The 24,693-nt window shown below is 39.2% G+C and overlaps 1 protein-coding gene across 4 annotated transcripts in view; it reads left to right on the forward strand.

Moving 5' to 3' along the window:
* FOXJ3 (forkhead box J3) overlaps nucleotides 1–23,856 on the forward strand; it is a 140,515-nt gene extending 116,659 nt beyond the window's left edge. For all 4 annotated transcript variants that reach the window (XM_073902796.1, XM_025856084.2, XM_025856086.2 and 1 more), the window contains 5 exons: nucleotides 1,686–2,102; nucleotides 5,753–5,854; nucleotides 6,244–6,435; nucleotides 18,705–18,812; nucleotides 20,845–23,856. In XM_073902796.1, coding sequence (XP_073758897.1) covers nucleotides 1,686–2,102; nucleotides 5,753–5,854; nucleotides 6,244–6,435; nucleotides 18,705–18,812; nucleotides 20,845–20,960 — 935 coding nt within the window. In that variant the 3' untranslated portion in view covers nucleotides 20,961–23,856. The remainder of the gene's footprint in view (nucleotides 1–1,685; nucleotides 2,103–5,752; nucleotides 5,855–6,243; nucleotides 6,436–18,704; nucleotides 18,813–20,844) is intronic.
* Nucleotides 23,857–24,693: the final 837 nt, after the last annotated feature.

Below are 24,693 nucleotides of genomic sequence, written 5' to 3' on the forward strand. Positions count from 1 at the left end.
CTTTTATTAACTGATACTGTGCTGCAGGATTTTATTTTTCATTTAATAAAATTCGTTGTGTTTTGGTTCAGTAAAACATTGTATGTGCCATCCTTTGGGATATGAAAATAGCCTAGTTGTGTCAAACCAAATATCATAATAAGAGCTATTAAAATGAGCATCTACCTGCATGCAAACCAAGAGTACATTATTTTTAACATTAGGCACTTCTGGCCTAATCATAATTATCATTATAGCAGCTAACATTTACTGAGCTCATCCGCACCCTGCACTTGCATCATGGCATTTAATCCTCACAACAATTCTGTGAAGTAGATATATCCATACCCATCTATAATTGAGGTAATTGTGACTTGCAGAGATTAATAACTTCCCAAAGTTACCAGGTGTGCAGATGGCAATACAGAGACTTTAATCCTTACTTTCTAGTGATATAAATTATGCAGTCTTAACCCCTAAAGTGTATGTGTCTCAAGAATATTCCATAAACCAAATGAAAGAGCAGTGAAGATGGCTGTTTTGTTTTGCTTAGTCTTTTTAAAAAAATTTTATTTATTTGAGGAAGAGGGAGAGGGAGAGCACAGAGAGAGAAGCAAACTCTTGCTGAGCAGAGAGCCCAATGTGGGGCTTGATCCTAAGACCCTGAGATCACGTCCTGAGCCGAAGGCAGATGCTTAACCAACTGAACCACCCAGGCGTCCTGTGTTGCTTAGTCTTAAGAATTCTGGCCACCTTTGACTTAAAAGTTTTTGGAGCCATCAAAGAAAAACTTCAGAAATAACTGGGCCTATTTCTCTCCTCCACCTCTGCCAAATCCTTGGTCTTCAGGCCTGTAGAGAATCATCCAGAATGTGACCCAACATGCACACACTTTTCCCCTAACATTTACTCAGTCTTTCAAGACTTGTTTTTCTTTTTCTTTTCTGAGAGGGAGAAGAGGGGAGAGGGACAGATGGAAAGGGAGAGAGAATCTTAAGCAGGCTTCATGCTTAGCACAGAGCCCGACGTGGGGCTCAATCTCACAACCCTGAGATCATGACTTGAGCCGAAATCAAGAGTCAGATGCTTAGGGCACCTGGGTGGCTCAGTTGGTTAAGCGACTGCCTTCAGCTCAGGTCATGATCCTGGAGTCCCAGGATTGAGTCCCACATCGGGCTCCCTGCTCGGCAGGGAGTCTGCTTCTCCCTCTGACACTCTTCCCTCTTGTGCTGTCTGTCTCTCATTCTCTCTCTCTCGAATAAATAAATAAAAATCTTTATAAAAAAATAAAGAGTCAGATGCTTAACTGATTGAGCCACTTAGGTACCCCAGGTACTGCCTTTTCAAGGACGGCTTTTCCAAATCTTCGGCTCCTTCCTAGCTGAATAAGCAAGAAGCAGTGTTCCTGAATGCCCTTGGTATACTTCTGCCTTTAGTACTTACATTATTGGACATGATCTCCTTAAGTGTCTGTCCCTTGTACTAGATCATGAGCTACTCGAGGCTAGAGGGTGGTGTTTCTTACTCTTCTTAGTGATCCCAGAGACTGGTGTATGGTGGATGTTCCATCAACACTTTTTCAACTGAGCCAGTGTTGCTTCCTGACAATGTATACCTCTGCTCTATTAATAATTTTGTAAATGTCTGCCATAAAATATAACTCAAATCTGACTCTGAATGCTCTTGCTTTCTCTGACTGTTTCTAGGTTTGATGACCATCCCTTCTGAATCTTCCCAGCAGTCCCACACCTCGTGTTCGTATCAGCACTCTCCTAGCAGCACAGTGAGCTCTCACCCACATAGCAACCAAAGCAGCCTGTCCAACAATCATGGCGGTGGCCTCAGCACCACGGGCAGTAATTCGGTTGCACAGGTCTCACTGCCCCACTCCCAGATGCACACACAGCCGTCTCCACATCCGTCCCATCGACCGCATGGTTTACCACAGCATCCGCAGCGTCCCCAGCACCCAGCGTCGCACCCGCAGCAACACAGCCAGCTCCAGCCCCCTCACCCCCAGCACCCCTCTCCACATCAACACATACAGCATCATCCGAACCATCAGCATCAGACGTTAACACATCAGGCACCCCCACCCCCACAACAGGTATCCTGTAATTCTGGTAAGTTTGTGTCTCCTGACTTGTGTTTGGCTGTGAATTAGGATCTGTCTTTGTTATTTGAGGCTTTTGTATATTTACTACCGAAACCCTTCTCATCTGTCTCCTTTTGTGTTTCCTTGTTGTAATCCTATAGTTGTAACTCATTCAGTCCATACGTTGATCTGGAGACTTTTTTTTTTTTTTAAGATTTTCTTAGCATAAGAGGGGGGAGGGTCGGGAGAAGCAGACTCCCCACTGAGCAGGGAGCCCGATGCGGGATTTGATACTGGGACTTCAGGATCATGACCTGAGCCAAAGGCAGTCACTTAACCAACTAAGCCACCAAGGTGCCCTGGAGATTTTCTTGATTAAAATTTATTGTGACAACATAGGCAAACTCAGCAGCTCTTAAAGGTTTTGGTGTTAACTCTCATTTTGTCCTTCTGGAAAAGCAGTGTTTTTGTGAGCGTTTGAAAGAAGAATGGGATATACAATCTGTTTGCAGGGTATTATGATTCGGTGTGGTGTAGACAAAAGAGTATAGGTTATGTCAGAAAAACCTGTATTTGAATCCTCATTATGACTCGTATGACCTTGCATTACTTATTTTAGTCTTATTATTATTTTCTCATCTATAAAAATGGAACTAAAATACCGTGGTATACAGTGTTGTTATGAGGATCACATTGAGAATGCAATAGGAAGTGCCTCGTCTGGTACCTTGCCTTATAAATATTCAGAAAATGTTCCCACTCTTCCTTTCTTTGCTTATTTCTGCCCAGGATCTCATTTTAGAAAGATAGATTGCAAAGGAAGAGAATATTCTTCATATCCTGGTTTTTAAAAAATCTGTTGCTTTTAAGTTAGGTCTTGATGGTTTCTGGTGAGATGCTTAACTGACATTGCTCACAGACCAGGCATCTGCACTGCAGAACTCCCAGGGGTGCCCCCAGCATAGACTACAAGGTGAATGGGGCCCTTTGGAGTTGAGCATATACAGATCCTTCCTTAGCTTACTTGGCTGTCCACTTACCAACCAAATCACTGATGAGATTTTTATCCTGGAGGCACAACTTCTAAATGCTCAGTGGTGCTAGTTCTTACCAATTAAAATTGATCATTATTTCAGGCAATTAAACTACTCTCAGGGAAATGATCTTTAGATATTACATACCGTCTCTTATATTCTGACTTTAAAGCTTAATTTTTTTGAAACTGTTTCCTTTTTTACAAAGTGGAAAAATAATACAATATTTTGGGGAGAATTACATAAGGTACAAAAATGCATATCAGGGTACTTGAAATTTAGTAAGTTCTTTTCACAATTAATTTTGTTTTCCCAGTTAATAATTCTGAGTAGGTTCTAGAATAAAGTTGAAAATTGGGCATAGTTCTTGATGGAAAGTCTCTTAAAACATCTTGAAATTATTTTTAGGTCTAACCTAGAGAAAAAGGTGTAAGTATAGCCCCCCTTTTTTTACTCTTAGTGTTAGTCACTATTGTCTATCTTAAAAAAATTTTTTATTTAAGTATAGTTCATGCGTAATGTTACATTAGTTTCAGATGTACAGCACAGTGATTCAGCAACTCTGTACTTTATGCTGTGTTCACAGGTGTAGCTACTATCACCATACAATGCTATTAAAATGCCACTGACTAAATTTCTTATGCTCTACCTTCTATACCAGTGACTTACTCATTCCATCGCTAGAAGCCTGTACCTCCCACTCCTCGTCACCCATTTTGCCCACCTCCTCCCCCCAACCCAACCCACTTGTTCTGTGTATTTAAAAATGGGACTGTTTCTTTTTTTGTTTTGTTTTCAGATTCCACATATAAGTGAGATCATAGGATATTTGGCTTTCTCTGTCTTACATCACTTACACTACTGCCTACCTTTTAATGTCAGTACACTCTTCAAAAAAGTTAAGCTTGTTCTTAATATGATTTTAAGGATTGACTAATGATTGTAGAAATTTGGTGTCAGTAGAAGTCTGATGCTCTGGTCATACCTTTCTATTAAGTCTAATGATTGCCAGGTGAAAACAGCTGAAAACGATCCGTCATGTGCTCTTAGTGGCCTGTTGTTATACCAATGGTAGCTTACCAGAGAAGGAAAATAGCTTTTCACCTGGGGGAGTTAGGAATAATCATTGTGGCTGTGATAATCTCTTTGAGTTATAAATTTCTCATTTATAAGGTGAGACTAAGCAGGTTGTCTTTAATAGGGAAGGAATGGAAGAAACAGTTTTTTGAGTTCCCATTATGTGATAGGCAATTTAGATATATTATCTCCTATTACTCTCCCAAATCAACTATAAATTGCCCCATTTAATAGATAGGAAAAGTGTAACTCAAAGAAGTTAAGCAGTTTGCTCAAGATCAGAGCTAATAAGTGGTAGAATTGGAATTTATATCCTGGCCTGTCAGGACTTCAGAGCCCATAACACCAGTAATTCCAAAAGGACTAAAATGAGTAAACATTTACTGAGTGGGTCTTGCAGAGATTGCATTGTATTGCCCAGTCAACATTTATTATAGGTAATGGACTTGAAAGTTTCATAGACTTGAATGTGGCTCACTGGAGCATTACTTATTTTTCCCCAACAAATTTCTCCCTAAATTATGAGTTGCCCAGGGGCAGAGTCATGTTGTCTCTGGTTCATTGTTTATTTGAAAAAAATCCATAATTGGCAGATTTTTGTAAATCAAGTAACCAGTAGTTGATACAGAGTTATCTGTAATGTAGCAAAAAGTCCTTTTTATTAGTTCTTACCTTCATCCAGGGGTGATTCTGATAACAGAATAATTTGTGTAGCAGTCACTGAATGGAGGATTTTTTTCCTCTACTCAGCACTCTCTCTTTGAGTGCAGCTCAAGACCCGTGCCCCTGAGTGGTGACCCCACTTTGCTGATACACAGACTATGGAGTCTTAACCCTCCTGATGATACCACATCAGAGGATACTATTCCTGACTAGAAATGCCCTGGTTTGGATTCATCAGCATTTCTTAGAGATGTCTTAGCCCTTTCTTTCGCTACTTTGCCAGGAGGACTGTGCTAAGGCATTTCTCTCTTAAGGTTGCCTTGTAAGAAATTTGTCCTCTTGCTATACAATGTAATTTACCTCCTTAAGTCAGTGCTTTAAATTATACTGTGTGTTACTTCTAAATGTGAACCTGCCTCTGAATTCAAAGAACATGTCTCTTAATGTCATAACAAGACAGGAAAATGAACTTCATATAGTGGGGAGGGAGGATGTATTGATTTGCCTGACTTGCCCTACCTGGTCATTCATTTGTACTATACAAATGTAAAAAGCGGTAATCAAGTTTGACATTATAAGGTGATAGGGCAGTTTGTAAGCTGTCAGATTGGAGCTTAGAAGCACCAGGTTCAAGGTTTAGATTCATCATAGTGACCTTGCTAAGTTATGCCACCTCTCTGGGTTCAGTTTCTTTTTTATTTATAAAATGAAGAGAAATAGACCCCTTGCCTGTTTCACGGAGATGATTGCCCCAGCACATGATATGATGGGTGTGAATCCATTTGTAAAACTGGATGGGGATCTATCAATGTAGGAATAAGCCCAGCTCATTGTCTTCCCCCTACCATATACTTCAAACTTTCAGTATCCAAGATTTATAGTATTGTCGATATTATTTCTATAGGTGTTTCAAATGATTGGTATGCAACACTTGATATGCTAAAAGAAAGTTGTCGAATTGCCAGCAGTGTTAATTGGTCAGATGTAGACCTTTCACAGTTCCAAGGTGAGTATGGATTCTTTCCGACCTACAACCAAAAATACATGATCCCTTTTTCTCTCATAGATAAAATTTTCTTTGTAGTAGAAATAAGTATCTCCTTTTATAGTGTTTCTTTTGTAATTAGTAGTACACTTAAAAACATTGCAAAATTCATGATTAAGTCTTTCAGTCAATTGATGGAGCAGAGGATCAGAGATAAAAGAGTTCGGAAAGAAGTTTGGCCACATTTAGAAGTAATTAGGCTTTGAATAATTTTTAAATACCATTCTTCATTGCATGGTAAATCACTACCAGTGGAAATTTTGAGGGCTGAAAAAAAAGTTGTGTCTTACTTTTCCTTGCGTGTTGTAGAACAAACGATGCTAACTATATTTCTAATGCTTTCCTCATAGGTTTGATGGAGAGTATGAGACAGGCAGATCTCAAGAACTGGTCTTTGGATCAGGTTCAATTTGCTGATCTCTGTTCTTCTCTTAATCAATTCTTTACACAAACTGGCCTTATCCACTCACAGAGTAATGTTCAGCAAAATGTCTGTCATGGTGCCATGCATCCAACAAAACCTTCCCAACACATTGGAACAGGTATGGGTTTAATTATCTTGATTTTCTCTTTCTCATTTGTGTAAAATTTAGTAAGTGAGGCAATTTGGTATGTTGTTAATGGTGACTAATCTGTTTACATCTTTTTATTTCTAAGAAATTAAGTAAAATGACATATATATAAGGTATATTTTAGAGAAATTGAGGTAAAGAGACTTTTTCTGTCATGATTTCTATGATTATTTTATTATGATTGACTTTCCTTTCTGATCTTTAACCTTTTAAGTTCTCAAACAAGAATTAAATGTTTTGAAGATACTTACATTTTTATAAGAACATAGTTATGAAATTATATCAATTTAAATTTGTTTAGACTTCCAGTGAAAATCAGCATGTCTTATTTTATATATCTTCTAAGAAGTTAAGATTAAAGTTCAAAGTTTACTTGAAGAGTACAGTAATGGTAAATAGTCTTGTTGGTGTTTTACTCTGGACTTGAAATTTGTGCTCTGTATTTTTCATCTCATTTTCTTCCTTTTCTCTTTACCCTTGTAGCCATCTCTTTTACTCTGATTGCAGTGCCTTTTCATTCTGTAGGTATTTAATATCCAAGTGCTTTCTTCATTTAATTTCTTGCAAAACTTCTGGGGCGCCTGGGTGGCCCAGTCGTTAAGCATCTGCCTACGGCTCAGGTCATGATCCCAGGGTCCTGGGATCAAGTTCCACATCAGGCTCCCTGCTCAGCGGGGAGTCTGCTTCTCCCTCTCCCACTCCCTCCGCTTGTTTGTGTTCTCTCTCTCGCTGTCTCTCTCTCTCTGTCAAATAAATAAAATCTTAAAAAAAAATTTTTCTTGCAAACTTTTATCTCCAAGTTGACTTCTTTTCTGTTCATTATTTTGGTTTTACATATGATGCATTTTTAAAAGTCTTTTCTTTTGTTTCCTGAGTGGCTTTCTTCAACCATTATCCTAGCTTATTTTACATATTTGGTCTTTCCACATTCTCAAGATCCCCAGCCAGACTGTATCTTTCTTTTTGAGAAAGCCTTTATTTCTGTGTCTTTTTTTTTTTTTAAGATCTATTTATTTATTTTATAGAGAGAGCGCCAGAGAGAGTGTGCAAGTGGGGGGGGCAGGGGGGAGGAAGAATCTTAAGTAGACGCCCTGCTGAGTGTGGAGCCTGACTCAGGGCTCAATTCCACAACCCTGAGAACATGACCTAAGCCAAAATCAAGAGTTGGGCACTTAACCAACTGAGCCACCTCTGTGTCTTTTGATAGGAATCTCCCATCACCTTTGCCACTTCCATTTGAATAGTTTACCTAACTTGAAAGCCTCAGTGGCTGTTTGATTTTGGTGACTTACTCATTTCATAAATTATATCCATGCAAGAGCCTCATTCATTGCTTGGCATATTGGAAGTACTTTATTTTTTGATGACTCTTTAGCTCCTTTCTCCTTCTCCCTCTTTCTCCCTCCCTCCCTCCCCCCCACTCCCTTTTTGGTATCTTTCGGATATATACCCTTTGAAAAAAAAATTTTTATTATAAAATGTAACATAGAATTCACCATCCCAGTCATTTATAAGTATCTAGTTCAGTGGTATTAAATATATTCATAATGTGCAACTGTCATCACCATCCATCTGCATAACTCTTTTCATCTTGTAAAGTGGATATTCTGTACTCATTAAACAATACCCCCCACACGCCGTTCTAACCCCTGTCCCCCTGACCCTCTGCCAAGCCCCCGGCAACCACCATCCTACTTTCTGTTTCTGATTTTTTACTACTCCTAAGTATCTCATGTAAGTGAAATCCTACAGTATTTGTCTTTTTGTGACTGGCTTACTCCACTTAGCATGTCTTTATCCATGTTGTGTCATATGTTAGAATTTCCTTCTGTTCTATGGCTCTGTACTAGCCCATTGTATGTATATACATTTGCTTATCTACTCATCTGTTGAGGAACACTTGGGATGCTTTCATGTTTTAGCTACTGTGAATATCATGTTCACACCAGTATTTTGTCAAGGCCCTGCTTTCAGTTCTTTTGGGTATATACCCAGCAATGGAATTGCTGGATCATATGGTAATTCTGTGTTTCATTTTTTGAGGAACCACCATACTGTTTTTTATGGTGGCTCTACCATTTTATATCCCCACTAATAGTGCATAAGGGTTCCAGTTCTTCTACATCCTTGCCAACATTTTTTTTTCTCTTTTCTTTTTTTAAAAAATAGTAGCTATTTTACTGGGAGTGAGGTGGTATTTCATTGTAGTTTTGATTTGCATTCTTTGATGATTAGTGATGTTGAATATCTTTTCATCTACTTATTGGCCATTTTTGTATCATCTTTGGAGAAATGTCTGTTCAGATCCTTTGCCCGTTTTTTAATCTGGTTTATTATTGCTGAGTTTTAGGAGTTCTCTATTTTTTTGGATATTAACCCTTTATCAGATGCATGATTTGTGAATATTTTCTTTCATTCGTTTGTTTTTTATTCTGTTGATAGTGTCTTTTGATGCACAATTTTAAAATTTTTCAGGAAGCCCAACTCATCTATTTTTTCTTTTGTTGCCTGTGAGTTTGGTATCCTATCCAAGAAATCATTGCCAGATCCAGTGTCATGAAGCTCCTGCTCTGTGTTTTCATCTAAGAATTTTATAGTTTAGGTCTTACATTTAAGTCTTTAACCCGGCTTTTTTTATGTGGTGTTAGATATGGGTTTAGTTTCATGCTTTTGCATATGGATATCCAGTTTTCCCAGCACCATTTGCTAAAAATACTGTCCTTTACCCCATAGAATGGTCTTGACACCCTTGTCAAGAATCATTTGACCATATATGCAAGAGTTCATTCCTGGGTTCTCTGTTTGATTGCAGTGTATACTATTTGTTTTTATGCCATTACCACACTGTTTCAACTACTATATTTTTGTAGTAAGCTTTAAAATCAAGATGTGTGAGTCTCCCTGCTTTGTTGTTCTTGTTCAAGATAATTTTGGCTATTCAGGGTCTCTTGAGATTCCCTATACATTTTAGGATGGGATTTTCTGGTTTTGCAAAAAGAAAAAGAGAGACTGGAAGTTTTGATATGGATTACATTTAATCTGTAGATCACTTTGGAGAGTATTGACGTCTCAACAATATTGTCTTCTAGTCATGAACATGAGATGTGTTTCCATTTTTTTATTTCGTCTTAAATTTCTTTGAGCAATGTTTTTGTAGTTTTAATTGTACGTCTTTCATCTCTGTAATTAATTCCTAAGTATTTTTTATTGCCATTGTAAATGGAATTTTTCCTGTAATTTCCTTTTCAGATTGTTCATTGTGTAAAAATGGAACTGATTTTTGCATGTTGATTTGTATCCTGCTACTTTGCTGAATTTACTTATTTTAACAGTTTATTTTTGGGGTGGAATCTTTGGAGGTTTCTACATATAAGATCATATCTGTGAACAGAGATAAATATACTTATTCCTTTCTGATTTGGATGCCTTTTATTTCTTTTTCTTGCCTAATTGCTCTGGCTAGAACTTCCAGTATGTTGAATAAAAGTGGACATCCTTGCTTTGTACATGGACTTAGAAGAAAAGCTTTCAAGTTTTTCACCATTGAGCATGGATGTTTGCCGTGGGATAGTCATAGATGGCTTTTATTATGTTTAGGTAGTTTTCTTCTATTCATAATTTGTTGAGTGTTTTTAATTATGAAAGGGTGTTGACATTTGTCAGTTACTTTTTCTGCATCAATTAAGATGAGCATGTAGGTTTTTTCCCTTTCATTCTGTTAATGCGGTGTATTACAGTGATCACTTTTCATATGTTGAACCATCTTTTTATATTCCAGGAATAAGTCTCACTTGATCATGGTGTTTAATCCTTTCGATTGAATTAATTTTGCTAGTGTTTTGTTTGGGATTTTTGGATCGGTGTTCATAAGGGATATTGGTCTGTAGTTTCCTTGTAGGTGTCATTGTCTTGCTTTGGTATCAGGCTGATTTTGGCCTTATAGGATGAGTTAGGAAGTGCTTTCTGTCTTTCAGTTTTTTGGAAAAGTTTGAGAAGGATTGGTGTTAGTTCTTTAAATATTTAGTAGAATTCACCAGTGAAGCTATCAGGTCCTGGGCTTTTCTTTGTCGGGAGATTTTTGATTACTGATTCAATCTTACTAGTTTTAGGTGTTTTCAGATTATCTGTTTCTTTGTGATTTAGTCTTGGTGGCTTTTGTGTTTTAGGAATTTGTTCATTTCATCTAGGTTATCTAATATGTTGGTGTGCAGTTGCTCATAGTACTCATATTATCCTGTTTCCTTCCCTTTTTTGGGGGGGGAGTCCTGTTTTTTGTAGAATCAGTTGTAGCATCCCCACTTCCATTTCTGATTTTAGTTATTTCATTCATCTCAGCTCTGATCTTTATGATTTCTTTTTTTCTGCTAGCTTTGGATTTATTCTGTTCTTTCTGTAGGTCTTTAAGTTGTAAAGTTAGGTTGATTGAGATCTTTGTTTTTTAATGTGTTTATAGCTATAAATTTCCCCCTTGACACTACTTTTGCTGTTTTCCCTAAGTTTTCATAAGTTATGTTTTTATTACATTTGTCTCTAAGCATTTTCTAATTTTCCTTGTGATTTTCTTCTTTGATCCGTTGTTTGTGTTTAATTTCCACAAATTTGAGAACTTTCCAATTTTACTTCTGTTACTGATTTCTGACGTCATCCTCTTGTGGTCAGAGAAGATACTTTGTGTTTGTGTATCTCTTGTTTAAAATCTGTTGAGACTTAATTTGGAGCCTAACATATGGTCTATCCTGGGAAATGTCCTATGTGCACTTGAGAAGAATGTGTACATTATTGTTGGGTAGAATGTTCTGTATTTGTCTGTTAGATCTAGTTGGTTTATTGTGTTAAATCCTCAGTCTCCTTACTTCTCTATGGTTGTTCTATCCATTATTGAGTGTGGGGTATTTACATCACCAACTATCATTGTAGAGTTGTTCATTTCTTCTTTCAATTCTATCAGTTTTTGTTTCATGTTTTGCTGCGGTCTGTAATTAGGTGCATAAGTGTTTATAATTGTTATATCTTTTTTCTGTATTGAACCTTTTTTTTTTAAGATTTTATTTATTTGAGAGAGAGAGAGAATGAGAGACAGAGAGCACGAGAGGGAAGAGGGTCAGAGGGAGAAGCAGACTCCCTGCTGAGCAGGGAGCCCGATGTGGGACTTGATCCCGGGACTCCAGGATCATGACCTGAGCTGAAGGCAGTCGCTTAACCAACTGAGCCACCCAGGCGCCCATGTATTGAACCTTTTATTGATATGTAATGTCCTTCTTTGTCTTTGTAACCTTTTTGATTTAAAGTCTATTTTGTCTGATACTAGTATAGCAGTCCCTACTCCCTTTTGGTTACTTTTTCCATCCCTTCACTTTTCATTCGATTTGTGTCTTTGGATCTAAAGTGAGGCTCTTATAGATATGTGTTGTTACTCAGTCTGCCAATCTCTCTTTGATTGGAGAATTTAATCCATCTACATTTTTTAAAAAGATTTTATTTGAGAGCAAGAGAGAGAGCACGAGCTGGAGGGGGAGGGACAGAGGTAGAGGGAGAAGCAGGCTCCACGCTGAACAGGGAGCCTGACATGGGGCTCGATCCCAGGACCCTGATTTCATAACCTGAGCTGAAGGCAGATGCTTAACCAACTGAGCCACCCAGGCGCCCATAATCCCTTTACATTTAAAGTAGTTACGGATAAGGAGTGATTTCTGTCATTTTGCTGTTTCTTTTCTATATGTCTTACAGTTGTTTTTTTTTATAGTTTTTGTCACTTATTTTTTGCATTACTCTTATCTTTTGTGTTTCATTGACTTTTTGTAGTGAAATGTTTGAATTCCTTTTGTGTATATTGCATAGCTCTTTGTAGTTACCATGGGGATTGGGTTTACCATCCTAAAGTTATAACATTCTAATTTGAATTTATATAGTGTAACTCTTATAAAGAAATTCAGCTCCTTTACAGCTTCATCTCTACTACTTTTGGTTGTTGATATCACAAAAATCATATCTTTATGCATAGTGTGCCCCAAAACATATAAATAATTCCTTTAAATGCATTAGTCTCTTAAATTATGTAAAAAAACAACACGTGGAGTTACAAATGAAAGTTGTAATAATACCAGCTTCTAGACTAATCACTTTTAGAAAATATATTAGTCTTTTCAAATTCCTTTAGCTTTTGTTTATCTGGAACCATCTTAATTTCTCCCTCGCTCTTGAAAAGAACAGTTTTGTTGGGTATAGCAGTTCTTGGTTGATACTTTTTCTTTTAGAACTTTGAATAGATTGGCCTACTGCCTTCTAACTCCTAAAGTTTCTCATGAGAAATCTGCTGATAATCTTATTGAGGCTCCCTTGTGTGTGACAAGTCACTTCTCTCTTGCTCTTTTCAAGATTGTCTCTTTATCTTTAGCTTTTGAAAATTTGATTATAATATGTCCCTTGGTGTGGTTCTCTTGTGGGTCTCATCTTACTTAAGAGTTTGTTTAACTTCTTGGGTGTTCTCATTCTTCTTTCGTCAAATTTGGGAAGTTTTCAGCCATTATTTTTTCAAATATTCTTTCTGTCCCATTCCTCCTTCTTCTGGGACTCCCACAATTCATAGTTGGTTTGTTTGATAGTGTCCGCCAGGTCCCTTAGTCTCTGTTTAATTTTTTCAATTTTTTTTCTTTCTGTTACTTAGCCTTGATAATTTAATTGTCCTGTCTTCAAGTTCACTGATTCTTTCTCCTGCCTGCTCAAATTTTTCTTTGAATCCTGTAGTGAATTTTTCATTTCAATTATTGTAATTTTCAGTGCTAGAATTTCTTTATTTCTTTTTAGGTTTCCTATCTCTTTATTGATATTTCCAGTTTATTCATACATTGTAATTACAGTTTTTTCCTCATCTTCCTTTAGTCTTTGAGCATCTTTAAGGCACTTGTTTTAAAGTCTTTGTAGTGGATCTGCGATCAGATCTTTTTCAAGGACAATTTTTGTTGATTTGTTTTTGCTTTGAATAGGGCATACTTTTCTGTTTATTTGTATGCTTTGTGATTTTTATTGTTGAAAACTAGACATTTGAATCTAATAGTGTGGTACCTATGGAAACCAGTTTCTGTCCCTTCCCCCCAGGGTTTGCTGTTTTTAATTATTTTGTCTCCTGTTTTTGTTTTCTTCATGGCTGCAAGGTATCCTTGTGCTGAGTGAGGTTCACCCTAGGGTCTTCTCAGGTCTTCTCTGAATCTGTGCTTTTCTCTTGGCATAGGTAGTCACTTTCTAATTTTCCCAGTATATGCAGGGAATTCCTAGCTTTTTCAGTGTCCTAGCTTTTAATGTCTGCCTCCTGAAAGGGTAAAAAGAGAAAAATGAAAGAGCGGGGAAAGGAGGGTAGTAGCCCCCTTATAATCCTTGGAAATCAGTTTATTTGGAGGGGAGGTGCTTGCAGCATTGGTGGAAGGTTCAACAATGACTACCTTCCTTTATGTCTGCATCTCTGTGATCAGAGCACAGATCCGTGGTATTTGGGAGAACAGAGGCCTTTTTGCCTACATTGGCTCCTGCAAGCTATGTAAGTTGTTCCAGGAACACATGCACAGCTGCCTGCCATGGGGGTAGGGATGAGGGATAGGTAACTGCTATTGCGCTAAGAGCTGGAATTGACCAAAAGTAACTGCGATTTATTATCTAAGCCTTCCTCTCTGAGTTGCAAACTGTCAGTAGACTTACAGAGTTCCAAAGTTCCAAAGACTCCAGTGTTTTCTGTTGTACCAGACGCTACCAGTGCATTTTTGTCTAGGTTGGGAGACAGATTCCTGCTGCTTCCTACTCCACCATCTTCTCAGAATCCTCCCTATATTCCATTTTAAGTATCAAGGTCTGTATAACTTAGCATATATTTTCACTTATTTGCTTTCTTCCATTTCATCTTTTTATCTCTTGTACATGGACAGCTTATCTTCTTTGATCCTCTGATAGGTTTCAAACCCATAGTTTGTCCCCTTCAGGATACATCACTTTTACTTTTCCAACTGGCATTAAATCCCTGAGGCATACCATCCCTCTGTCCTTTGTTCCTTGGTTTTCCTTTCTTCTTTTCTTTCCCTGTTCAACCAAAATAAATTATGAAGTTAGCTCTTCTGAGTGCTGCCATGTTCTCTGCTAAATCGTCTCAAATCATTTCAGCCAGCCTTAAAATGTGAAGGGTCGGGGTGGGTACCTATATTGCTTATAGATTATTGCCTGCGGCAAATCGGAAAGTTCTAGGAAGATAAGAAGGTGTGGCTCAGTCTTAAAGAGAGAACTGTTTCAAGGGCCATTGTACATGTTAGCTGGTAACTCCCCCTTTCTGGAATTTCAAAGCTTTTTGTGGTGAAACAAGACTTTCTTTGATTTTGTGGCCTAAATTTCTAAGTAATGTCCCAAGTATACCTTCTGGTTTTGGACTTGGCACTCATGGTCATGGAAGAAGCACTAACCGTCTGCTGGTGTCTCATGTGAAAGTGGCCAAGCACCTCTTCTGGATTCTTTCTAGACTGAGATCATGGATTATTTCTTAAAGCCCTTTGTTACTAGATCTCCGTGGTCATCTCTTCTTGACCTTTGACCTGGATTTCTTTGGATCTGGTGCTCTGTGATCCTTTTAAATTTTTCTGCCATCCTTCCTTTTTATTGCCAGCACCTTCCTTCTCTAGGGTCCCCACAACTCATTCTTGATTCTTAGTGCTCCTCCACTCACAGCCTATTAAAAAGGCAGAAGACCTATCATTTTTCGTGTTTATTCCTCTCCCAACTCCCCTTCCCTTTTCATCTTTTCCTTCTGAGTCAAAAGAACTTATGCCAGCCTTGGCCTGCCAAGCCATGTTGGCTTTTGTCAACACTTTCTCTGATCACTGGTGCTGCAGGTGTTCGTCACCTCATGCCCACTGATGTCTTCTCACAGACTCTCAGGTTTTTTACATGCTCAGCCTGCTTCCTTCTGTTTTAAGTCTAAGCCTTTTTCTATCATTCTTTTATTCTCCTTCTCACATCCCTCTGTGTCAGATCTATTCAGATATACCACTTCTTGTCTCTCTATGCCCCAGCACATCTTTGCCACAAATTCAAAATGGAGTGTAAGAGGGGACTTCAGAGAGCTGTTAATTTTATCCTTTTATCTAACAGATAAGGAAACTGTGACCAGAGAGAGAAAGCAACTTGCCTAAAATTACAAGGTTCATTTGGGTATAGATCTTGACTCCCAGAATATAGTTTCTCCATATGCTTCAAACTTTAGCCACTTCTGTCTTCAAGATTCTCCTTTTGGTAAATACCTCTTTGGGCTCCTTAGAGGTGTTGTAATGTGTTAGCGTGGAAGAGGGGAGGAAGGGAAGGAGAAAAGGATATTATAGTACATGGTGTCTCTCCTTTCTCAATCGTTTTACCTGTGTTTACAGTTTGTCTTGTTCCAGTAATGTTTAAGTCCTCTAGCTGTGCTGTTCTTAATGAGGGCTCGGCTTAAAGGTCATTAAATAGGTGTAGGTGTACATTCATTCAGCAAGTATTTACTTAAACTTTTTCTGTGCCTGACTATGCATTGGGCAGTAGGGATGGAGAAAGAAGTCCAGATAGCCCCTCCTCTCGAGGAGCAGCTCGTAGCCTGGTGTGATGAAGACTGTGCTTCTCTCATAGAGCAGCGGGAGTAAGAGAACAGGGCTTAACTCTTGGGAAGATAGAGAAACTTCCTTGAGGAAGACAGCTTGAAGCTGGACTTTGCAGGATAAATGGGATTTTTACAAGACACAGAAATCTGATCACTTCTGTGCTCAAAACCCTTCACTGGTGCCCAGTTTTCTCAGTAAAAACCAAAATCTTTGTGTGGCCTGTATAGCCTCACACAATCTGGTCCCCCATTACTCTCTGACCTTATATCCTTTTCCCCTCTCCCCAGCCCCCTGCTCCCACACCAGTGGCCTCCTTGCTATTCTTTGAACATACCAGGCACACTCCACCTACCTCAGGGCCTTTTTTATACCTGTTCTTTCCTCTGTCTAGAGTGGTCTCCCAGATAGACACATGGCTCACTCATGTCCTTAATCTTGTTCACGTTTTTTTTCTCCAAAAGCACCTACTCAAGTGATGCCTTCCCTAACCATTCTATTTAAATAGCACTTACGGTCCAGCACTGTTTGTCCCTTCTCCCTGCTTTATTTTTTTCTGTAGCGTGCATAACATATTAAGTTACTTTGTTGGCTGCCCTCAGCCTGAGAATATGCTTCAAAAAGAGGGAGTTTGTTGGGGCACCTCACCTTTTTCTTTTTTGTTTACCCAGTGCCTAGAGCAAGGCCTGGAACATAAATAACTTCTTGAATGAATGAATGAATGGTCATTCAGTAAGAGTCCACTTCCAATAAATACATTGTGATTAGATTTTTAAATTTTCATAACTGTGTTCTAAATGTTGTAGGATCTCTGAAGTCCTTGAAAAGTACGTTGGAAGTTAATTTCTTGTTTAGAAAGTCCAGGTTGACTCTCATTGTTTAGAAGAGAATGAGAACATGAGAAAAAAAGAGGAGTAATGAGAATTTCTATATGAAAATTAAAGTGTCAGGAATGTGACAGAATTTCAAAAAGTTAGGCTGTTTGTTTAATGTGGGTGACTGTTTATTTCTGTGATCCTTGTTTATTCCCACAATTCTTCTCTAATTGTTACCTCATTCCCCCTTTAAGGTAAGAATTACTAAGCCAAAAAAAGAGAAACGAAAAAAAAAATAAAAACAGAATTTCCATAAAAATCAGTTGTCTTTTGACTGTGATTTGAGCTCTTACGGATGAGTAGAAAGAGAGCTAAGATTTTATAACACAGGCTGAGAAGTCACTGATGAACAAGTGAGTGTATTACTCATAGTGGCGTGGCCCCTCCAGCCTGCTGCAGTTTTTAAGAAGGTGTGCTGGCCACTCATGTGAAGGCTGATTAGCACTTCGGGGTGGGTTTTTTCCTCTAAGAATATACCAGAGCGTACAGCTTAGTATAATTCTTCTCTCTTTTCTTCCTAAATCTTCAGTATGGCAAATTGGTCAAAGAGCTTAGTTATGACTGTAAACTTCACTGTAAAAAGGCATGTCATCTTGGGAGGCAGTGGCTGGAAGTCAGAAGTGCTGGGTTCTGTTCCCTGTTTCTGTCTTATTTTCTCTCAGTCTTATGTACTCATCTGCATGAGCAGAGGTAGGCTTGAATTAGGCTGTCTCAGAGGCTGTTTTAAGCGTGACAGTCTGACATTCCAGTGACAGGTAAAAACTTGTGAGTAGCCAAATAGAGTGTTCCTACTTTTGAACATCTTTTAGTTGCCTCTGGGAAATGGTTGCTGTTTTCTAGTTTGATTACAGCATTGCTAGATGCAATTGTAATTTGTGTGACACAGTAGAATACCTAAGGGAGAAATAGCCTTTCCAGAATTCCAAATGTTTCATACAATGTGAGTCAGTGTTATGGTTCTTCTTCCCCAGGAGTAATTGTAGGTGGGCATGGGATGTTTGCTCCCTTCCCTTTCTACTTAGCATTAGGATGCAGTGTAATTGACATTTTAGAGCTGTTATACTTAATGGCTCCTGTCGACGAAAATATATTAATTTAAGAACCTTCAGAAATGCCATTCAAATGAGATGTTTCTCATCTTCACACTTCTAAATAATAGCATTTTTCATCACCTTTTCTTGGTATAGCTCTTTTAAATTTGTGCAGATCTTTCCTGTTACTTTGTGCCTCCATTCATTTTGTTAATCAGCTAGGGCACACATGGATAAGTCTACTTTGAAAGTGAGAAAATCAGGGAGAAAGGGACAGTGGTTAGTAGAAAGAGCCTTTGGTCTAGGAGAACTGGTTGCTAGTCAAACTAATGTGCCTTTGGGCATGTGAGCTTAGTCTTTCTGAGCCTCAGTTGCCTCATCCATAAAATGGGGATGGTCCCTGTCTTGCCCTCATTTTGGACTTAGTGGGAGGCTCAGATAATAAAACATATGAAAATGCTTTTGAACTGTTACGAGGTGTGTAACAGCAACAGTAACGACAACTTGATTGCAGGCTTCCAGACAGAAAGAGGCAATGCCAGAATTAGCATCATTGTACTCCCACTCAGCCTGGCACCATCTTTGGTATTAGCATCTGAAAGGAGTAATTTTTCTTTCTCTTTTCTCGTCTTACCTGCTTAATTTAGTTTTAGGTAATAATTTTATTAAGGTTTTAATGCTTGACTTGTTTTATTTATTATGTTTTCCTTCATTCTGCTTTTCAATCTGGTTAGGAAATTTGTACATAGACTCCAGGCAAAATCTCCCTCCTTCAGTGATGCCGCCCCCTGGTTACCCTCATATCCCACAGGCACTCAGCACTCCAGGAACGACAATTGCAGGTAACTTGGGGTGTGTTGTATTGCAGTTCTTACTCAGAGTGTAATGTTAAAAAGCTTTAGCTGTCCCAGCATGAGCAGGGCTGTTCAGGAGGGAGTGAGTTCCCCTGGTAAGGGAGGATGGAATGACAGTCTGCACAGTTACTTGGTCTCAGTGCTGGGCAAAGAGATTCAAGTGTCACTTGTTGTTTGGACCGTATGACCTGAGTCTCTTTGATGCTGTGATTCTTATTGTTGTCTTGCCTCTCTAAAGAGGTCCAGGGGCATAGAGCTTGTTCTGGGGTCTTAGGTATCTTTGAAGCTTTTTGACTCTGACAGGACTTGAGCAGACTTCAAGAACCCGCTTTGATTACCTCCTGTATATTCTGCTCCATTCATTCTGCTGACGTCCCCCCAGCTCTAGTTTCTGAGGAAGTCTCTTACAGAGGAGGTAAGTTGCAGGAGTCACGAGTTCATAAACTGTCCCCCCTGGCTTCCTGAATGCAGGATAAGTTACATTTATCAGGGCAGCAAAGGCAGGCACATGGTTAGAGGTGGAAGATAGCTTAAGGATGATCTAGATGAGGAAGTGCCAGCTCAGGAGTGGAGATAACTTGCCCAGAGCCACCAGTTTTGCTAAGTGACCAAACCAAGACTCAAGTCTTGATATCTGGATTCAGAGTTCGTTGTTGTTCTCATGTACCATACTGCCCTCCACTTAGGCTGCTCGAGGAACAGAAAGGTCATGTGCAGATGTGAATTTAAAACCCCCAAAGAAGTGTGTGCCAGGTAGCAGTGAAGGAGGAGTCGGGGCCAAGTGACCTGCTTTTGGATGAACGGGGAGGAGGAAGTGTTATCTGTCCTCAGCACTCACCAGGAACTTGTAGGTGGCAAAATATGGTAGTTCAGACTCTGGAACCAGATTCCCAGGGTTTGCATTCTGGTGCTTTGCCACTTGATAGCTGCCTTAACTTCCTAGTCAACCTCCTTGTCTGTTAAAGGGAGCTCATAACACTGCCTAACTTCTAGGGTTGTTAAGAGAATTCAATGAGGATTAGATGTGAATCACTTAAATTAGTGCCTGGCGCATAGTAAGAAATTTATAAGTTAAAAAATAAACAGGCATTTCTGCTATACTGTGATACATTGAAAACTGTAGCATTTTATAAAATGGTGCATTAAAAATTACAGGCTTACTACCAGAAAAACGAGATTAGCCTCAGGCTGCTTGAAACTTTATAATCAGATCAAGCAAATCAAACAAAACTGCAATAATCCAGTAAAAATTCCACCACATTAAAAGGATATGTTTAATTCCTAATAAAAGAATGAATTTTGCAAATAAATAGAAATTGTTCCTTAAGAAAATAGTCTGGTTTGGAAGGGGGTTTGTCAGAGTTTTGGAGACAAGGGCAGAATGCACCAAAATTGGGGAGCACAAGCTGCACATGGCCACAGTAATCTAAGAAGGGGAGTGTGGAGCACCCTGTTCCCCACCCTGGTCTCCCATGGCCTCCCTGCACTCAGCTGTGTTGGTGTTCTGTGTGTTCACCCACTGTTGACATGGTGGCCCAAAAGTTAACTTGCTGGTGAGAATTCAGGATGACCCAGTGTGACTTCACTGGTGCACTGACATCATTCTCCCATTACCATTCTCATGGGAGCCAGTTCATGTTACCGAAACATGTATTGATGCAGGACAGACCAAGAGAAAGGGTTGCATCAGCACTTGGGCACTCTAGCGTTCTTTTTATGCCCTCCTTGCTACCTCCGGGTATAATCAAAACAGGCATGGGTTTTGGAGTCAAGTGAACTGAGTTCAAATCTCTTCCCCCTACTAGCTGTATGACCTTGGGCAACTTGCTCCATTCTCTTAAATCCAAGCCTTGCTATCTATAAAATGAGGATCATAAGAGCCACCTCTGTGAAGGCATCTGAATGGATTAGGAAGATCACGTGCACCAAATGCCTGGCACAAAGGAAGTGCTCAGGAGGCGTTCATTTATTCCTTTCCTCTCTACCCAAGTCACTACTGACACTGCCTCCTTCCTTCCAGGCCATCACGGAGCCATGAACCAGCAGCACATGATGCCTTCCCCAGCCTTCCAGATGCGGCGCTCTCTGCCTCCAGATGACATCCAGGATGACTTTGATTGGGATTCAATTGTGTAGAGCTTGTTTCTGCAAGGCACCAGACTCCAGCGTCACCTTTCTGTGCAGTGAAGGGAAGGGTTGAAGAGAATCCAGTTGAGAAAACAAAGTTGCTAATCACTTTACCGATGTTGTCAAAATTTCTTTTGAAGACAATCAAAAAGATTTTAGCTGGATAACTTACTGCTTTTATCTGACCCAGACAAGTACTACATGTTTGTCTCCCTGCCAGCTGCCCTGTGTAGCTCCTAACTGTTGTGTGATTTGAACGGCTTTTGCATATTTGTGTCCGTTTGATGTTGACCACAAGTGCCAGACTGATTTTTCAGACAGAGCCTATTTTGCTGCAAGCAGTTTATAGATACATATGTGTAAATATATGTACAAAAATTACTGAAAGGCTTCAGTTTTTCTAATTGGATTATTACGTCTTGAAAAGAAAGTTACTGTGAGTTTTTATTCCTTGTTAGGCTATTTTCTGCAGGATGCTTTTAACTGATACAGGCAACTGAAAGGAAATAGATTTTTTTCAAAGCCCAATTCCCCTTATTTAATCTTTTTCAGAAACGTGGGTATTGAGTTCTACTCAGTAAGTCAAAGAACCCAGAGTTTGATACTCCAAACAATCCAGAGGGGCATGTTTTTCCTGAGCAGCATAAAGAACTGACCAAATTTGTTTTGATGGTTGGGGGATTACGGAGTTTATGTTGTACTTCGTCAATGTCTGTTTTCCGAAATCTGCATTATAACGGTTCTAAAATGTATTTGATCAGATAGCAGCTGGGCATTGCTTGGCTCTTTAACAAAATCATTGCCTCCATATTCACTCATGTATTTATTATTTTCAAAAGTGTTATTTTAATATTTATTGCTGCCTTCTATGAATGCTCAGCTCCTATTGGGTTCATTAAGGAGAAGTGTGGTGTCTGAAAGCACAGAATTGTTTTTCTTAAGAGTTTACAGACAAGACAATCAGAGAGATTGTGTCATTCTCTTTATCGTCGCTCCTTTTACCATGTGAGTATATTTCTCTATCTTAGCATTCCTGCTGATTGAGATGTATTAGCTAAGTAGGATTTTTCTGGAATTCGAATCAGAGTTCATTTGGGCAATAGAACAACAGGGCACTGTTTATAATGCAAGTTTCTTCACTTACTCTCTTTCCATTTAGGAAGCACTGAAAGGAGGATAGAGCCACACACAGATTTTATTTGCCTCAGTCTTCAGTGCAGTATCCTTAAGTGGTCTGCTGTTTCTGTTGTCCTGTGTGTCTGTGTATGCATGACATTGGGTTACTTTCTTTGAAACTTGGTGTGCCTCGTTGGGGTTTTTATTAGTTGTTTTTTTGTTTTGTTTCATATTGTATCATAGTTACTTTGCATGGATTGATTGTCTTAGTTTTATAAAAGTAACAGAAATGAGATTTTTTTTTTTAAATGAATAGATTTTGAATTGGTTCTTTAGACCATAAAAAAGGCAGAATTTCTTTCAGTTATAATGGGGTAATGATATGTTCCATCAAATCAAGGAGTAATAACTGCTCACTGGTTGCTTTTTAGCATCTCTAGTCTCTATCTTTATGCTTTAAATCACTTTAATTAGCCTTAGTGATAATGTGGTTGAGTGTTCTCTACTTGAACTAAACAGACATCTTTGTTTCTGTGTGTGTGTATGTGAGAATGTTTGTCGACGTGTGTGGGTACTTGTTTTTTTTTAATGGAGTGTTGCCTTTAATGAATCACTGGGAAGCCAGCCATAGTAAAGGCTGGTGAGGTTGGGGAGAAAGGAAGGGCTTTATGTTCCTGTTGTCTGGACCCTGCTTGGCATGAAAAGGGAAGCTCAGTTCCAGCCCCTTGGATCAGTGAAGATCGGAGGATTCTGGCAAGGCGGCCAACAGGCCCCTTTTACACAGATCAGAGGGCAAGATGAGATAGCAGCCTGCAGAGCAAAAACTTGAAAAAATGGGGAGGGGGGACTTTCAGTAGTCTGCTCAAGTCACTGTTTTCTAGATACCAAAATAGCTGTTTTGAAACTTTAAATTGCTTGGGTAGCAATGTGCACTTTAAACAATTTGGGTATTGGAATGCAGTCTTACCTTGAATGATTTGAGTAGAAACCACTGATGAAGATTTTTACAAATTTTGTGAAGCTAATTTCCCATTTGGCAATCATTTACTGATTTGCAGTGATCAATATTTTTATGAGAATTTAAACTTAACAAATGGCCCTGGAGGCAGAGCCTCCACTCAGACCCATCGCACTCTTGTGATGCAGGTGGCCTGGGAGCCCAAGACAGGCCTTCTCAGTGGGCTTCAGCCAGCCAAAGCTACCTGGTGAGGTGCAGAGCATCCCCTCTAGTGGCTGTTTCAGTTGGTAGTTGTTAATGCAGAGCAAGTTCTGTTTTGGGCTTAAATTGAAGACTTTTGGGGAAAAGAATAAATGCATATAATCAAATGGGGTACTCTGTCCAGGAAAATAATCCGACTGGCATTTGTGGCAGTTTTTGAAATGTAAATGTATTCATGTGTGTTCTTGTAAATATATGTCTCTCAGATGTCCTTTGAAGTGGGAGGGAATCAATCAATCCGGGGATTATTTCAAATGGAATAGAGTATTTTGATATTGTTCATTCAGAGGGTGATGTGTACATATCTATATTGTATATATGTGATGAAAATGCATTGGCTTTTTGTGCAAACACAACCTGCTCTCTGTACTGCTGTTGGACAGTCAGTGTTTTAATGTTTCTACAGTTTTGCTATTGCACGATTTCATATTTTGCCTCTATGATGAACGGCACCCATTCTTTGTAACTGTTTAGTGCTGTAAAGAAATACCCCAAGTGTCATTAGGATTGTTGCTGCCAGAACTGATATGCATGAATGGCACTTAAAATAAATATATTATGTTAACTCTATTTATAACACCAGTTGGCCTGTGTCATTTGCTACAGTTGAGGGAACAAGATTGGAGCCAGTCCTTGGAGAAACTTGGAGACAGTCCTTGTGGTCTTGGAGATTGTGTCCCATGTGTTGCTGCCTTTAGGGGTATCTCACTAGCTCTATAAACTTGGGGAACGTACTTAGTTTCTCTGAGCCTCATTTTCCTCATTTGCAGTGTCTTCAAAATGAGGATAATTACCTATCTCCTAGAGTTGTAGTGGGATTAAATTAATGCATTTAAACATTTAGAACAATAAAAGCACTCAGCATATGCCAGGTGCTGTGCTAAGTAGATAACTGTTGCCTTCATTTTATAATGTGGTTACAACTCGGAGGTACAGTGGCTTACCCAGATCCTTTATTGGAAGTGACGGAGCTGAGTTTGAATCCAGCTTATCTGATTCCAATATCATGTTCTTTTACACCATCCTCTGTTACTTCCAAGAAATTCCCCTACCCTACCCGCATCCTTGACCCCATTCTTGCCCCCACATGGGCCTTCCCAGAGAGGTGCCTCCTAAAGGTGAAAGTGGAGCTTCTTAACGTTTGTTGAATACATGCTCTGTCAGCCTTCCCAGGAGAAAGCCACAACTCCTGCCTTTAGTGAGTGCAGACTTAGCCAGGACAGGCAACAGACACCAGCTCAGGGGCACAGCCCAGGGTAGCTGCTCTGAAGGTGCACCCTAGCAGGGCAAGATTCTGGTGGTGAGGAGTTAGGTTATGCTGAGGGCTGAGGCAGTGGTCTAGGAAGGCCTCAACCTGACATGGGCTACTTAAGTTTGAGTCTTCAAAGGGTCCTGGACAGATAGGAG

The sequence above is a fragment of the Callorhinus ursinus genome, unplaced genomic scaffold (assembly GCF_003265705.2).
Source record: "Callorhinus ursinus isolate GAN/ISIS: 27379988/994484 unplaced genomic scaffold, GSC_fseal_2.0 scaffold18, whole genome shotgun sequence".
NCBI classification, from domain to species: Eukaryota; Metazoa; Chordata; class Mammalia; order Carnivora; family Otariidae; genus Callorhinus; species Callorhinus ursinus.